Raw genomic sequence first — 14,878 nt, 5'->3', positions numbered from 1 at the left:
CTGTCTCAATGGAATGAACATGTCTAGACACTGTTACTCATACATCCAAATCAATATTTGCAAATAAAATCAACTCTTCACAACATTGATTTGATATTGATCGTCTCGCTAACATCAAAGGTCCAACCAAGAGGTTTTTCTTTTTCCTATTTAATCGCCCCTGTTGCCATGGTGAGGGCAGGACCATGAGGGATTATTACCACAAAAAAATGTAATTTCAAGATGGAGCAATAATAAGACCATTAGCCTGAAGTGGCGTATTGGCCGAATTATGTCATGTTCTATTCAGGACAGACACAGACAGTATGCCTGAACATGGCTGGAATAGCAGATAATTCATGGGACAGGAGACTCGAGGACAATGAGTAGGATGAAGATCATGCAGAAAAATGTAAGTACAAATGTAATCAAACAAGTCCAATTCAAATATTCATCTTTCCATTAGAACATGTCTGACATACTTTGCTGAATTCATATCAACAGGTCCCTAGTCAAGGTCTTTCAGAATGCTTCATATGTAATTTCAGTTTTATGTAAATGGTTCACCAACCCCAGTTTTTTTGTTTTTGTTTTTTGTTGTTGAAATTATAACCTACAATATAATAATATCATAAAGATCAATGTTTAAAAAATAAACTACAAAATCATTTTATTTTAATAAATACATTTCAAAATGCATGTACTTGCATTTTAAAATACAGAAATGAATTTGCAAGTAGTCTGCCCGAACAAAAACAACATTCTCACCAACGGTTACAAAAACTTCTTACTTGCTATAACTGTGATATGTTGTTGTTTAGCTACATCAGTTGAATGCACTGACTGTAAGTCATTCTGGATAAGAGTGTCTGCTAAATGACGGAAATGTGAAAGTGAACATACCAAAATGAACCACAAAGCACACTGGGTATTATAATTGGCCATGTTACGGGGTAGAGCTCATTACAATAATACTCAGAATGCTTTGCAACTGTCCATTTTTACTTATAAACTCAGCTAATGTAAACTGTGTTTATTTTCAGCAAACTTAAAATGTGTAAATATTTGTATGAACATAAGATTCAACAACAGAGACATAAACTGAACAAGTTCCACAGACATGTGACTAACAGAAATTGAATAATGAGTCCCTGAACAAACGGGTGTCAAAATAAAAAGTAACAGTCAGTATCTGGTGTGGCCACCAGCTGCTTTAAGTACTGCAGTGCATCTCCTCCTCATGGACTGCACCAGATTTGCCAGTTCTTGTTGTGAGATGTTACGCCACTCTTCCACCAAGGCACCTGCAAGTTCCTGGACATTTCTGGGAATGTCCCTAGCCCTCACCCTCCAATCCAACAGGTCCCAGACGTGCTCAATGGGATTGAGATCCGGGCTCTTCGCTGGCCATGGCAGAACACTGACAATCCTGTCTTGCAGGAAATCATGCACAGAACGAGCAGTATGGCTGGTGGCATTGTCATACTGGAGGGTCATGTCAGGATGAGCCTGCAGGAAGAGTACCACATGAGGGAGGAGGATGTCTTCACAGTAATGCACAGCGTTGAGATTGCCAGCAATTACAACAAGCTCATTCCAATGATGCTGTGACACACCGCCCCAGACCATGACGGACCCTCCTCCTCTAAATTGATCCCGCTCCAGAGTACAGGCCTCGGTGTAACGCTCATTCCTTCGACAAAAAAGCGCGAATCCGACCATCACCCCAGGTGAAACAAAACCGCAACTCGTCAGTGAAGATCACTTTTTGCCAGTCCTGTCTGATCCAGCGACAGTGGGTTTGTGCCCATAGGTGACGTTGTTGCTGGTGATGTCTGGTGAGGCCCTCTGTCCAGCCTCTCTCAGCCTATTGTGGATAGTCTGAGCACTGATGGTGTCACGCCCTAACCAAGAGAGCCTTTTTATTTCTCTATTTTGGTTATGTCAGGGTGTGACTAGGGTGGGTACTCGGAGGCAAAGAAGGAACAACAACGACGACACAGGGTTCGCTGCCACGACGGAAGCCCGAGAGGCAGCCTCAAAACATTTTTGGGGGGAAGGCACACGGGGTGGTTGGCGGAGCCAAGGTGGGAACCAGAACCAACTCCCTGTACTCACTGTATGGAGTTGGTCACCGTTCAGGTGCCATGTTTTGTGGTTCTACGCACCGTGTCTCCAGTGCGCCTCCACAGCCCGGTGCGTTCTGTGCCAGCTCCCCGCATTTGTCGTGCTAAAGTGGGTATCTGTCCAGGACAGGTTGTGCCAGCTCAGCGCTACTGGTCTCCAGTACGCCTCCTGGGTCCAGTATATCCTGCGCCGGCTCTACGTACTGTGTCCCCAATATGCCTTCACAGCCCTGTGCCAGCTCCCCACACTTGCCGTGCGAAGATGGTCATTTGCCCAGGACGCGTTGTGCCAGCTCTACGCTCCAGGCCTCCAGTGCGCCTCCACGGTCCAGTATATCCTGCGCCGACTCTACGCACTGTGTCCCAAGTGCGCCTTCACAGCCCAGTGTGTCCTGTGCCAGCTCCCCACACTTGCTGTGCGAAGGTGGTCATTTGTCCAGGACGCGTTGTGCCAGCTCTACGATTCAGACCTCCAGTGCGCCTCCACGGTTCAGTATATCCTGTGCCGGCTTCACGCACCCGGCCTCCAGTGCGTCTCCCCAGCCCGGTACGTCCTGTGCCAGCTCCACGCACCAGGCCTCCAGTGATGATCCACGGCCCGAAGCCTCCAGTGATGATCCATGGCCCGAAGCCTCCAGTGATGATCCATGGCCCGAAGCCTCCAGTGATGATCCATGGCCCGGAGCCTCCAGTGATGATCCATGGCCCGAAGCCTCCAGTGATGATCCATAGCCCGGAGCCTCCAGTGATGATCCATGGCCCGGAGCCTCTAGAGACGATCCAAGGTCCGGAGCCTCCAGCGACGGTTCCCAGTCCGGAGCCTCCAGCGGGGGTTCCCAGTCCGGAGCCTCCGGCGATGATCCACGATCCGGTTCCTCCGGTGACCATCCACGGTCCGGAGTCCCCGGCGACGATCCACAGTCCGGAGTCCCCGGCGACGATCTACGGTCCGGTTCCTCCGGCTACGATTCACTGTCCGGAGCCTCCGGTGACGATCCATGGTCTGGTTCCACGGAAGCGGAGGGATCCGCGAGCTGAGCAGGGTCTAAGCCACCGAGGCTAGATGCCCACCCGGACCCTCCCCCATAGAGTCAGGTTTTGGGGCCCTGAGTCTGCACCTTTTGGGGGGGGGGGTACTGCCACACCCTGACCTTAGAGAGCCTTTTTATTCTCTATTTTGGTTAGGTCAGGGTGTGAATTTTTTAATTTTTAAATTATTTTTATTTTACCTTTATTTAACCAGGTAGGCAAGTTGAGAACAAGTTCTCATTTACAATTGCGACCTGGCCAAGATAAAGCAAAGCAGTTCGACAGATAAAACGACACAGAGTTACACATGGAGTAAAAACAAACATACAGTCAATAATGCAGTATAAACAAGTCTATATACAATGTGAGCAAATGAGGTGAGAAGGGAGGTAAAGGCAAAAAAGGCCATGATGGCAAAGTAAATACAATATAGCAAGTAAAATACTGGAATGGTAGTTTTGCAATGGAAGAATTTGCAAAGTAGAAATAAAAAATAATGGGGTGCAAAGGAGCAAAATAAATAAATAAATTCAAATTAAATACAGTTGGGAAAGAGGTAGTTGTTTGGGCTAAATTATAGGTGGGCTATGTACAGGTGCAGTAATCTGTGAGCTGCTCTGACAGTTGGTGCTTAAAGCTAGTGAGGGAGATAAGTGTTTCCAGTTTCAGAGATTTTTGTAGTTCGTTCCAGTCATTGGCAGCAGAGAACTGGAAGGAGAGGCGGCCAAAGAAAGAATTGGTTTTGGGGGTGACTAGAGAGATATACCTGCTGGAGCGTGTGCTACAGGTGGGAGATGCTATGGTGACCAGCGAGCTGAGATAAGGGGGGACTTTACCTAGCAGGGTCATGTAGATGACATGGAGCCAGTGGGTTTGGCGACGAGTATGAAGCGAGGGCCAGCCAACGAGAGCGTACAGGTCGCAATGGTGGGTAGTATATGGGGCTTTGGTGATAAAAAGGATTGCACTGTGATAGACTGCATCCAATTTGTTGAGTAGGGTATTGGGGGCTATTTTGTAAATGACATCGCCAAAGTCGAGGATTGGTAGGATGGTCAGTTTTACAAGGGTATGTTTGGCAGCATGAGTGAAGGATGCTTTGTTGCGAAATAGGAAGCCAATTCTAGATTTAACTTTGGATTGGAGATGTTTGATATGGGTCTGGAAGGAGAGTTTACAGTCTAACCAGACACCTAAGTATTTGTAGTCAGAGCCGTCCAGAGTAGTGATGTTGGACAGGCGGGTAGGTGCAGGTAGCGATCGGTTGAAGAGCATGCATTTAGTTTTACTTGTATTTAAGAGCAATTGGAGGCCACGGAATGAGAGTTGTATGGCATTGAAGCTTGCCTGGAGGGTTGTTGACACAGTGTCCAAAGAAGGGCCGGAAGTATACAGAATAGGGAGGGTACTCTAGTTTTTTGTATTTCTATGTTGGCCTGGTATCGTTCCCAATCAGAGGCAACTGTCTATCATTGACTCTGATTGAGTATCATATTTAGGCAGCCTTTTCCCACCTGTTGTTTGTGGGATCTTGTTTTGGTACTGTGCGGTTTAGCCCTACTAAACGTCACGTTTAGTTTGTATTTGTTGTTTTTTCAGTTATCATTGAATAAAATTAAGATGTACGCCTACCACGCTGCATCTTGGTCCGATACTTCCATCAACGAGCATAACAGATGGAGTGATTGTGCGTTTCTGGTGTAACCACGGAAGTTGTTGTTGCCATCCTGTACCTGTCCCACAGGTGTAATGTTCGGATGTACCGATCCTGTGCAGGTGTTGTTTCAAGTGGTCTGCCACTGCAAGGACGATCAGCTGTCTGTCCTGTCTCCCTGTAGCGCGGTCTTAGGCGTCTCACAGTACGGACATTGCAATTTATTGCCCTGGCCACATCTGCAGTCTTCATGTCTCCTTGCAGCATGCCTAAGGCACGTTCACACAGATGAGCAGAGACCCTGGGCATCTTTCTTTTGGGTTTTTTCAGATTCAGTAGAAAGGCCTCTTTAGTGTCCTAAGTTTTCGTAACTGTGACGTTAATTGCCTGCCGTCTGTAAGCTGTTCATGTCTTAATGACCGTTCCACAGGTGCATGTTCATTAATTGTTTATGGTTTATTGAACAAGCATGTGAAACAGTGTTTAAACCCTTTACAATGAAGATCTGTGAAGTTTTTGGGATTTTTACAAATTATCTTTGAAAGACAGGGTCCTGAACAAGGGACGTTTCTTTTTTTGCTGAGTTTACATTTACATTATTTTATTGAGCAGATGCTCTTGTAACAGTATAACTTTAGACCGTCCCCTCGCCCATACCCGGGCGTGAACCAGGGACCCTCTGCACACATCAACAACAGTCACCCACGAAGCATCGTTACCCATCGCTCCACAAAAGCCACGGCCCTTGCAGAGCAAGGGGAACCACTACTTCAAGGTCTCAGAGCAAGTGACGTCACTGATTGAAACGCTATTTAGCGCGCACCGCTAACTAAGCTAGTCGTTTCACATCCGTTACACTCTTATCACACCATAGTGTCACACCATAGACTTTTGATACCAATAAAGGGTGAAAAGGTGCCACAAAATATATATATATTCTAAAATAATATATATATATATATATTTTAGAAAAGTAATTTGTATTTTGAAAATACAAATTACAGCTCTCGAATGTATCATGTTAGAAAATACATTGGAGTGTAGTTCAGCCCAGTGCAATACAAATGACAAAATACTCAGAAGTAGTTGAAATACATATTCAAATACATGTAACATGAATACTGCCCATCTCTGGTTGTTATCAGGTTTCCTAGTGGAGTCCCTGAATCAGAGCTTCAGAATGTCTGGAATGAATTGTGTCTACACACACACACACACACACACACACACACACGACATGACCTAAAACCTTGAATTACCACCAGCATGACATCATCGTGGCAGCACTGAGCTTGAATAATTTGTGTTCAGACTGAGCCATGTGTGTGTAACATGCACATTATAGACCACCCCTCCCCCGACCACACACTCAGCCTCCACACAGAGTCTAATCCCCACATGCTGAAACGTAATGCAAAAATCGTTCATGAAAAAAAATGGACCCGATAACTTTAACAGGATCGGGGGGAAAAAAGCGTCTGGCAACAGTCGATATTAAAACATGCAGAGGCAGACGAGCTTGGGGCCTTACTGAGAGGAATGAGACTGCAGCAGAGGGGAGAGGAGAGGGAGAGCTGCCTACTGCAGCCTGCCTGCCACACAGAGTCAGAGACAGATGACTACTACTATTATCACATGTTATTTTCCCCCGCTCAGCTACCCGTTGATTTGTGTATGAAAACCTAGCGCTTTTCTTTTACTCCTGCATGCTTGCCCCCCTTCTGGGTTTCTGCTTTTCGAGTGATCAGCTGATGAAGAGGCTAGCAGCTCGCCGCTATGCTGGCTTGCTAATTCTCTCCCCTCCAGCTGCAGCCGCAGCCCATCCAGCTACAACCCATTCTGATCCACAGAGTCAGACTGCAGACTGCAGCCAGGTAAATATTTGTCCTTCCTTTTAGCGTTGCTTACACCTAGTGACTTGTTTTTTGTCCTTCCTTCTTCCATTGTCTTCTTTCATTCGCCCTCGCTTCCTCTATTTATTCTGAGGATAGGATTCAGCCAGGCTGCATCGCACAGACCGGCACAGAGGGAGAGAGGGAGACAGGAGAGAGAGAGAGCATGTGTGTGAGTGTCTGTCTGTCTGTGTGAGTGTCTGCAGTGTCTGTGTGAGCGGGAGAGGAAGTGAGTGTGTAGGTGTGAGCTGTAACAGATGAGGGGGTATCGTCTGCCAGTCGAGGAGGGGAAGGAAGAGGCAGGCTTGTTTGGTGATGATGGTACAAGCATAGAGCAACACACGCATGCACGCACGCACTCACACGCGCACGCGCGCGCACACACACACACACACACACACACACACACACACACACACACACACAGGGTGTTTAGCTATTTTATCCGTTTTTTAGGATTACTCTGTATCCCATTGCATTCCACTGTAGCCCTGTAGAGAAGGCTTTATAATGATAACCTGACCGATTATCCGCATTATGTCTTTTATTGTCCTTTTTACTGTTCTTTTTGCGCTCGATCATTCTCTTTTGTTCATGCTTTTCTCGCTTTCACTGTGTGTGTGTGTGTGTGTGTGTGTGTGTGTGTGTGTGTGTGTGTGTGTGCAAGTGTTTATTAGTGTACGTGTGTGGAAGTGCACATGCATATTCCACCGTTGGTAATGTCATAAAGATCCTTCGTCATTGATGATGGTTATTAGGCCACTTTCGATATGGTCCCCCAGGGTGTGTTTGTCTGTTTGTGTCTGTGCTTATGGTGAGAGGGAGAGGTTGACTGATCGTATATGCATTCATAAGCACAGATTACATATTTATTTAAATATACAGTTGCATGCACTTTCATCTCTGTTTCCTTGTAGATTTTCACATTCTAATACAATATAATATGACGTGGGTGTGCACTATTTTGGCTGCATTTCTGTATGGTTCATACATCAATATTCCGTTCAGATTGGAGTGCATTCCTCAGTCTCTGCTGAATGTGAACACATATTCACACCCTCTCTCTCTTTCTCGCCCCCTTTCTGTCTCCCTCCCTCCCTCTCTCTCTCTCTCTCTCCCTCTCTCTCTCTCCCTCTTTCTCTCTCGCTCACTCCCCCCATCTCTCTACCTCTCTCTCTCTCCCCCCCCTCTCTCTCTCTCCCTCCCCCCCTCTCCCCCCCCTCCCTCCCTCCCTCCCTCCCTCCCTCCCTCCCTCCCTCCCTCCCTCCCTCCCTCCCTCCCTCCCTCCCTCCCTCCCTCCCTCCCTCCCTCCCTCCCTCCCTCCCTCCCTCCCTCCCTCTCCTTCTCTCTCTCCCTCCTCTCTCGCTCTCTCTCCCTCTCTCTCTCTCTCTCTCTCACTCCCCTCCCTCCCTCCCTCCCTCCCTCCCTCCCTCCCTCCCTCCCTCCCTCCCTCCCTCCCTCCCTCCCTCCCTCCCTCCCTCCCTCCCTCCCTCCCTCCCTCCCTCCCTCCCTCCCTCCCTCCCTCCCTCCCTCCCTCCCTCCCTCCCTCCCTATCTCTCCTTCTCCCTCTCCCTCCCTCTCTCCCTCCCTCCCTCCCTCCCTCCCTCCCTCCCTCCCTCCCTCCCTCCCTCCCTCCCTCCCTCCCTCCCTCCCTCCCTCCCTCCCTCCCTCCCTCCCTCCCTCCCTCCCTCTTTCTCTCTCTCTCTCTCTCTCTCCCTGCCAGCCTGGACAAGTAATGCTGCATGCATACGTCTACTTTAATTGCCTTTGTGTAAAATACAGCAGTTGCTTACTGCAGACATTTGCAGCTATGAGAGATTAAAATAAGATAGACACCACCATGGTGAATCTCCACTGAGGATTTACCCCATTGTTTTGCCTCAGACTTTAGTGTTTCCACCTCCACGACCTGGTTCCTGGTTCCTGGTTCCTGGGCCATGGCCTCAGTGGACCTGCTTTGACTTGGGACCAAGGCAGCATTTACATAACAGCATTTACATAACAGCATTTACATAACATTGGCTAACTGCGAACATGGGTTTACACCTTCCACAGTTAACACCTTCTTACAAAGAAACTGACCTGTATTTAACCCTTTTTTTTAGGCACTAAAGTACTTCCATATATGCGTACATTCATTTTTTAAAAACTGGTGCCAGGCTGCCTTCAACCAAGTCTTGTGAGGCTTGTGGGTGTCCTAGAGCAAAACATGTATGTGTTCGTTTGAGTCCCACCTTTCCATGGTGGGGTCATATTAGTGTATAGACCAAACTGTTCGGACGCTGCAGACAGAAATGAGCAGATCTTCGGTAATGACTTGTTAGGGTCCTGTCTTTCCAGAGGGGTCATATTAGTTTGTAGGCCAAACCGTTCAGAGGCTGCAGACATTTTTGTGAGAAGACCGATTTTTTGATGTCTCCTGGTATAATAAACACAGCAAATGCGGAAGGGGAAGAGCACATGCAAAAAAACATATCTCTAGCGTAAACAGTTTGAGTTCTATGGGGATATTTCAATTATGCTAATGTGATTTCTGTGGGGTGCAGACATCAACTCTAGGTTAATGAATAATTTAATAGTGAAATCAATAATCTATGCACATTTAGTTCATTCTTTGAAATAGTTTTTGGAAGAGGCTGTTGAATTGTTTTTCAAGGTCAAACTTTGACTGTCTAAATCGTTAAGTCATCTAACTGCTAGACTTTCTTCAGAGAGGAGATCAATTGAACAGCTATTTAAGAACCACTAAACTGTCAGGAGTGTAGCTGACAGGAGTTACAGGGGTCAAATCACTGTCAAGAGCACAGTTGTTTCTTATCCCATCCCCAAACTTATTTCCAAATCCAAATTTGGTCCTATTGCATTTACATTTTATTGGGCCAATCTTTCTCCTCTTGAATAAGAAGATAACTTGTACACAACCCTGATTAATGTGTGTAAATTCTCTCTCCACTCAAATATTTGTTAATATACTGTATATTCCGGGCAGCAGGTAGCCTAGAGGTGGGCGGCAGGTAGCCTAGCGCTTAAGAGCGTTGGGCCAGTAACCGGAAGGTTGATGGTTCAAATCCCTGTGCCGGCAATGTGGAGAAATCTGCTGTTCTGCCCTCGAGCAAGGCAATTAACCCCCAACAACAGCAGCTCCCCGGGCACCGATGACATCGATCAAGGCTACACACTGCACCGGTTTAATTCAGACAGCTTGGGTTAAATGTGGAATAACATTTCAGTTAAATGCATTCAGTCGTGCAACTTTCTAGGTATCCCCTTTCCCACTTCCAGCAGCTTGTGCATTCCTATATCCATCCTTTGTTTTCTGTGGTTCCCAGGAAGTGTAGATGTTCCTTAAGTAACAGCTAATTGAGATCCAAATAAACAAACAAATCCCCTCCCCTTCTTTTCTTCCTCCTCCTTGACCTCCCCCCATGTGGAGGAGAACGGGGCCTTGGAGGACATGGAGGAGGACATCAGCCTAAAGAAACGGAAAGGTGATCACCATGGCGACAAAGACTCTGAGTCCCGAGACTCCGGCCAGGAGGCTGGAGGTGAAAAGGTCAAGAAACGCAGAGGTCGACCTCCGGCAAAGAAACTGCCCCCCAACCCTCCCGAGCTCACCAAGCAGCTTAACACACTGGTGGACATGGTTATCAACTACAAAGACGGGTGAGATTACCAGGGAGAATTGGGGGCGCTGTGGTAATTATGTATTAATGGGTAATGCAATTATATCCACACAATATTAATTAACTACTTATTAGCGATGTGTAGATATGAAGGGCAATGGTGTTTGATGTCAGACCATGTAGGGAATGGTTAGACATGAATTACTTATATTTTGTGCCTCTATTTCACAGTGTGAGCATTGTGTTGCAGAAATGATTAGACAGAGAGGACCAGCCCTGACTTCTAAAATAGCATGTTTTCTTTCAAATTCTTTAGTTACACTTGATTAGACTTGCCTGGAACAATGGAACTAAATCTGGCCAATCTGCCACTCCAGGGAGTCTCAATAAAATGCTCAAAGCATTTGAAATAAAACAAATACTATTGTTGGTTGGTAACAGTGCCTGTGCATACTAATTCCAGGTTGGGCCGTCAGATCAGCAAAGGCTTTGTCCAGCTGCCTTCTAGGAAGGAGGTGCCAGAGTACTACGAGTTGATCCGCAAGCCTGTGGACTTCAGGAGGATCAGGGTAGGCTCTGCGGACCATCTACACTGCATCTATAGGCACAGCACCAACCCACCCAAATCTTCCCACATACCAATTCAGCTCAGCACCAACTCTCAGCCTTTCAGCCTACTGGTGGCTCACCACTAACCCACCAACTGATCTGCTCTTCCCCCAAATCTTCCCACATACATCATAGATGAAAGCGCTAACCTTTCATCTGTCTAACTGTCCTTCCACAACCCTGTGGTTGTCATTAACAAATTAATATACAGCATTTCCCAGCATCATCCGAGCAAACCTTTCTGTTGATGTTGACTTCAGGTACTATACTGAACAAAAATATAAATGCAACATGTAAAGTGTTGGTCCCATGTTTCATGAGCTGATATAAAATATCCCAAAAATGTTCCATACTCACAAAAAGCGTATTTCTCTCAAATTTGGTGCACAAATGTGTTTATTTCCTTATTAGTGAACAGTTCTCATTTTCCAAGATAATCAGACAGGAGTGGCATATCAAGAAGCTGCTTAAACAGCACGATCACTACGAAGGTACACCTTGTGCTTGGGACAATAAAAGGCCACTATAAAATGTACACAATGCCACAGATGTCTCAAGTTTTGAGAGAGTGTGCAATTGGCATGCTAACTGCAGGAATGTCCACCAGAGCTGTTGCCAGAGAATTTCATGTTAATTTCTCTACCATAAGCTGCCTCCAACCTCGTTTTAGAGAATTTTGTAGTACGTCCAACCAGCCTCACTACTGCAGACCAGTGTATAGAGTTGTGTGGGCGAGTGGTTTGCTGATGTCAACGTTGTGAACAGAGTGCCCCATGGTGGGAGTGGGGTTATGGTATGTGCAGGAATAAGCTACAGACAATGAACACAATTGCATATTATCAATGACAAATTGAATGCAAGAGATACCATGACGAGATTCTGAGGCCCGTTGTCGTGCCATTCATCCGCCACCATCACCTCATGTTTCAGCATGATAATGTACGGCCCCCCATGTTGCAAGTATCTGTACACAATTCCTGGAAGCTGAAAATGGCCTGCATACTCACCAGACATGTCACTCACTGAGCATGTTTGGGACGCTCTGGATCGACGTGTACGACGTGTATATCCAGCAGCATCGCACAGCCACTGAAGAAGAGAGGGACACCATTCCACAGGCCACAATCAACAGCCAGATCAACTCTATGTGAAGGAGATGTGTTGCGCTGCATGATGCAAATGGTGATCACACCAGATACTGACTGGTTTTCTGATCCACGCCCCTACCTTTAAAAATAAAAGGTATCTTTAACTAACAGATGCATATCTGCATCCCAGTCATGTGAAATCCATAGATTATGGCCTAATGCATTTATTTCAATTGACTGATTTCCTTATATGAACAGTAACATCTTTGAAATTGTTGCATGTTGCACTTATATTTTTGTTCAGTATAATGTGCATTGTATTTATGTGAGAGTACATGTTTTCTGTCCATGTGTGTTTTTTTGTAGGAGCGTGTGCGCAATCACAAGTACCGGAGTGTGGGAGATCTGGAGAAGGACATCATACTGCTGTGTCACAATGCCCAGACCTTCAACTTGGAGGGATCTCAGGTTTGCCTCAGGGATGTGATCTAGGCCTGCTGGAGTTCACACCACTGCCTACCGTTTCTACATGAAATCCACATGCCATGATGCCACCAGCTCTTGATTGTGAGAGGCTAATTCGGTGGCTAATTTGGTTCATGTTATGTTATATGTGTGTGTTTGCTTTAGATATTTGAGGACTCAATCGTTCTCAAGTCTGTTTTTGAGAGTGCACGACAGAGGATCGTCATTGACGATGAGGAGAAAAAGGACAGCACTGCCATCTGTGACGATGGAGGTCGAGACAATCAGTTTGGTTCATCAGAAGGTGAGAGACCCGGCCTTTGTGATCTCAAAATAAACTGTTTGAATGACACATTCTTTTAAAACCCCAATAGTAAGATCAAGATGATGCAGTTCAGTTAACAATGAGAAGATCATTTTCACTTTTACACACCCAAACCATTGTGAGTCTTATCAAGCATTATAATTATTTAGATTTTTTGAATAGCTTGAAAGGATTTATTTTCTCAAAGATCAATGACAGAACAAACTATTATATGGTTGTCATTATAAAAAGGATATACGATATGTTGTTCCTCTTTTCAGTGAAAACGGTGACAAAGCAGGTGAAACAGAGGATGAAGAAAGAAGAGCGGAGCAGAAAAATGAAGGTCAAGAAGACAGTCTACAGTGATGTAGACAGCGATGAGGATCTGGAGGACAATACAGCTAAAGATGAGGGTTGACCTGGAGGACCAATGCTAGTTCATTTATCCTCTTTCTTTTCTCTCCGCTGTCACTGTTTTTGCAATGCAGCTTATTAGTTCTCACCTTGATAAAGATTTGTCTCATCTCAAGTCAAGAAGGCTACTCAAAGAAAGGAATTTACATACCTAATGATGTTGGTCCTCAAGTAATTCATGCAGCCTTAAACTTTCATGTCTCTTTACTATTATTTTGCCTTTTTGTTCTTTGGGATTTTATGGTGTTGCTCTCTTGGTCCTCATATGGAAGCTATTGTGTGTATCCTTAATGCTTAACCAGAGGTTATCTCCACCCTCTTTTTTCATGAATTGTTTTTGTATTTGAAAATGTTATTACTGTATGTGTGAAATGCCTTCATACGTCTTGGAGCATGATGATGTATTTCTGCTAAGACGGAGACCGCCCTCAGAGAGTGGCGCATGTTGATGACATCAATATATGTTGTGTTACAGGTGTGGGAGATGGCAGAAAATGGTTGGTCAGTTCTTCAATATGACTAGGATGGACACTACTGGATTGTTTCAAATCTCAAAATGTGTGGATTTAAAATGAAATATGATTCTGTAATAAAACTCCAAATGGGAGAATTGTATTTGAAGAATATTGTGTGTTCTGAATGACCTTACCACCAACATTTATTTCATACTTAGTTAGCAGATGTAAACAGATAAAGTTGTACTGTTTCAGCTGTAAGTTTTATATTGTATACTCATGGGCTTCTTGTGTTATTTTTCATTTTTTCAGTTTGGTTTAGAGTGGCAACTGCCAAGTCCCAGGTGACAAACAAGGAGGAAATAGATCTTCCAGCAGGAGACTGTAGGGATTTGTGTTGAGGTATTTTGTGTTTCTCTCTCTTGGCAAGACTGAAAGTTGTCACCCTATTCCTATAAAGACGGTCGGTCCTTGGCAGAACATGTCAACAACCAATGGGGAGACCAATTCTGGCAAGAAGTACAAGTCGCTGCAGTAGCTGTACTAAGATCAATTCTGGCAAGAAGTTGCTACAGTTCTTCTATACTAATCATGGGTTGTGTAAAAAAAGCAATACATCAGTCAGTGTAGCCAGCAGATACATATTCTATAGCCCACAGACTGATTATATGGATATTCTTGTATTGTTCAAAGTAACTGTCCACTGAAAATCTCCCTTTTAAAAGTTCATAGTTTGCCCAAATAATGTTGTTGACTCATCCTATACTCCTATTGGTGGCCAAAGCATAAATTATAGGAAAAAACACTTAAATGAGAGAAAACACACCTCAAACTTGTATATCAAACAGACTGTGCAAAAAAATGCTTGCTCTTTCCTCGTAGAATATGGTCTCGTACTCCTGAGGAGGTTGAGCTGGCCAATCAGCGGTCTACTCTCATGAATATTTTTATGACCAGTATACACCCACACTATTCCAATGCAGAAAAGGAGCTTTTTAACATGTTAATTACCGTTTTTTGTTGCCGACCGCCTTCATTCTCTCTTGTGTAACAACATTTGAAATAGTGTTTTTTACAATAGATAAAAGTAGAGACTCAGAGCTACAAAATGGCATATCATACACTGCATTTGAGGAACAATTGGGAAAGTAATTCTGCTTTGAAAGTTGATAAACTTGTAACCTCACTTTTGAGATAATGGCCTTTGAATCTTTTGGTACCTACTGGACAGCTATTA

General features: G+C 45.1%; 1 protein-coding gene across 2 annotated transcripts; it reads left to right on the top strand.

The window, feature by feature from the left end:
* Positions 1 to 5,821: 5,821 nt before the first annotated feature.
* LOC109868804 (probable global transcription activator SNF2L2) lies at positions 5,822 to 13,799 on the top strand. Of its 2 annotated transcripts, none has more exons than XM_031802216.1 (6): positions 5,822 to 6,662; positions 10,117 to 10,343; positions 10,767 to 10,872; positions 12,367 to 12,468; positions 12,631 to 12,769; positions 13,051 to 13,799. In XM_031802216.1, exons 1-6 carry the CDS (start codon positions 6,495 to 6,497, stop codon positions 13,188 to 13,190), a joined length of 882 nt encoding a protein of 293 aa, XP_031658076.1. In that variant the 5' UTR covers positions 5,822 to 6,494; the 3' UTR covers positions 13,191 to 13,799. The 2 variants fall into 2 exon arrangements, with proteins under 2 accessions (XP_031658076.1, XP_031658077.1); XM_031802217.1 differs by having other exon boundaries at positions 5,825 to 6,662; positions 10,114 to 10,343.
* Positions 13,800 to 14,878: the final 1,079 nt, after the last annotated feature.

The sequence above is a fragment of the Oncorhynchus kisutch genome, linkage group LG23 (assembly GCF_002021735.2).
Source record: "Oncorhynchus kisutch isolate 150728-3 linkage group LG23, Okis_V2, whole genome shotgun sequence".
Classification (NCBI taxonomy): domain Eukaryota; kingdom Metazoa; phylum Chordata; class Actinopteri; order Salmoniformes; family Salmonidae; genus Oncorhynchus; species Oncorhynchus kisutch.
This window is presented reverse-complemented; position numbering and strand designations above follow the sequence as displayed.

Coding starts and splice junctions, on each gene's coding strand:
- LOC109868804 (XM_031802217.1), top strand. CDS start 6,495: ATGCTTGCCCCCCTTCTGGGTTTCTGCTTTTCGAGTGATCAGCTGATG. Junction 6,663..10,113: donor AGACTGCAGACTGCAGCCAG/GTAAATATTTGT, acceptor CCCCATGTGGAG/GAGAACGGGGCCTTGGAGGA. Junction 10,873..12,366: donor TGGACTTCAGGAGGATCAGG/GTAGGCTCTGCG, acceptor GTTTTTTTGTAG/GAGCGTGTGCGCAATCACAA.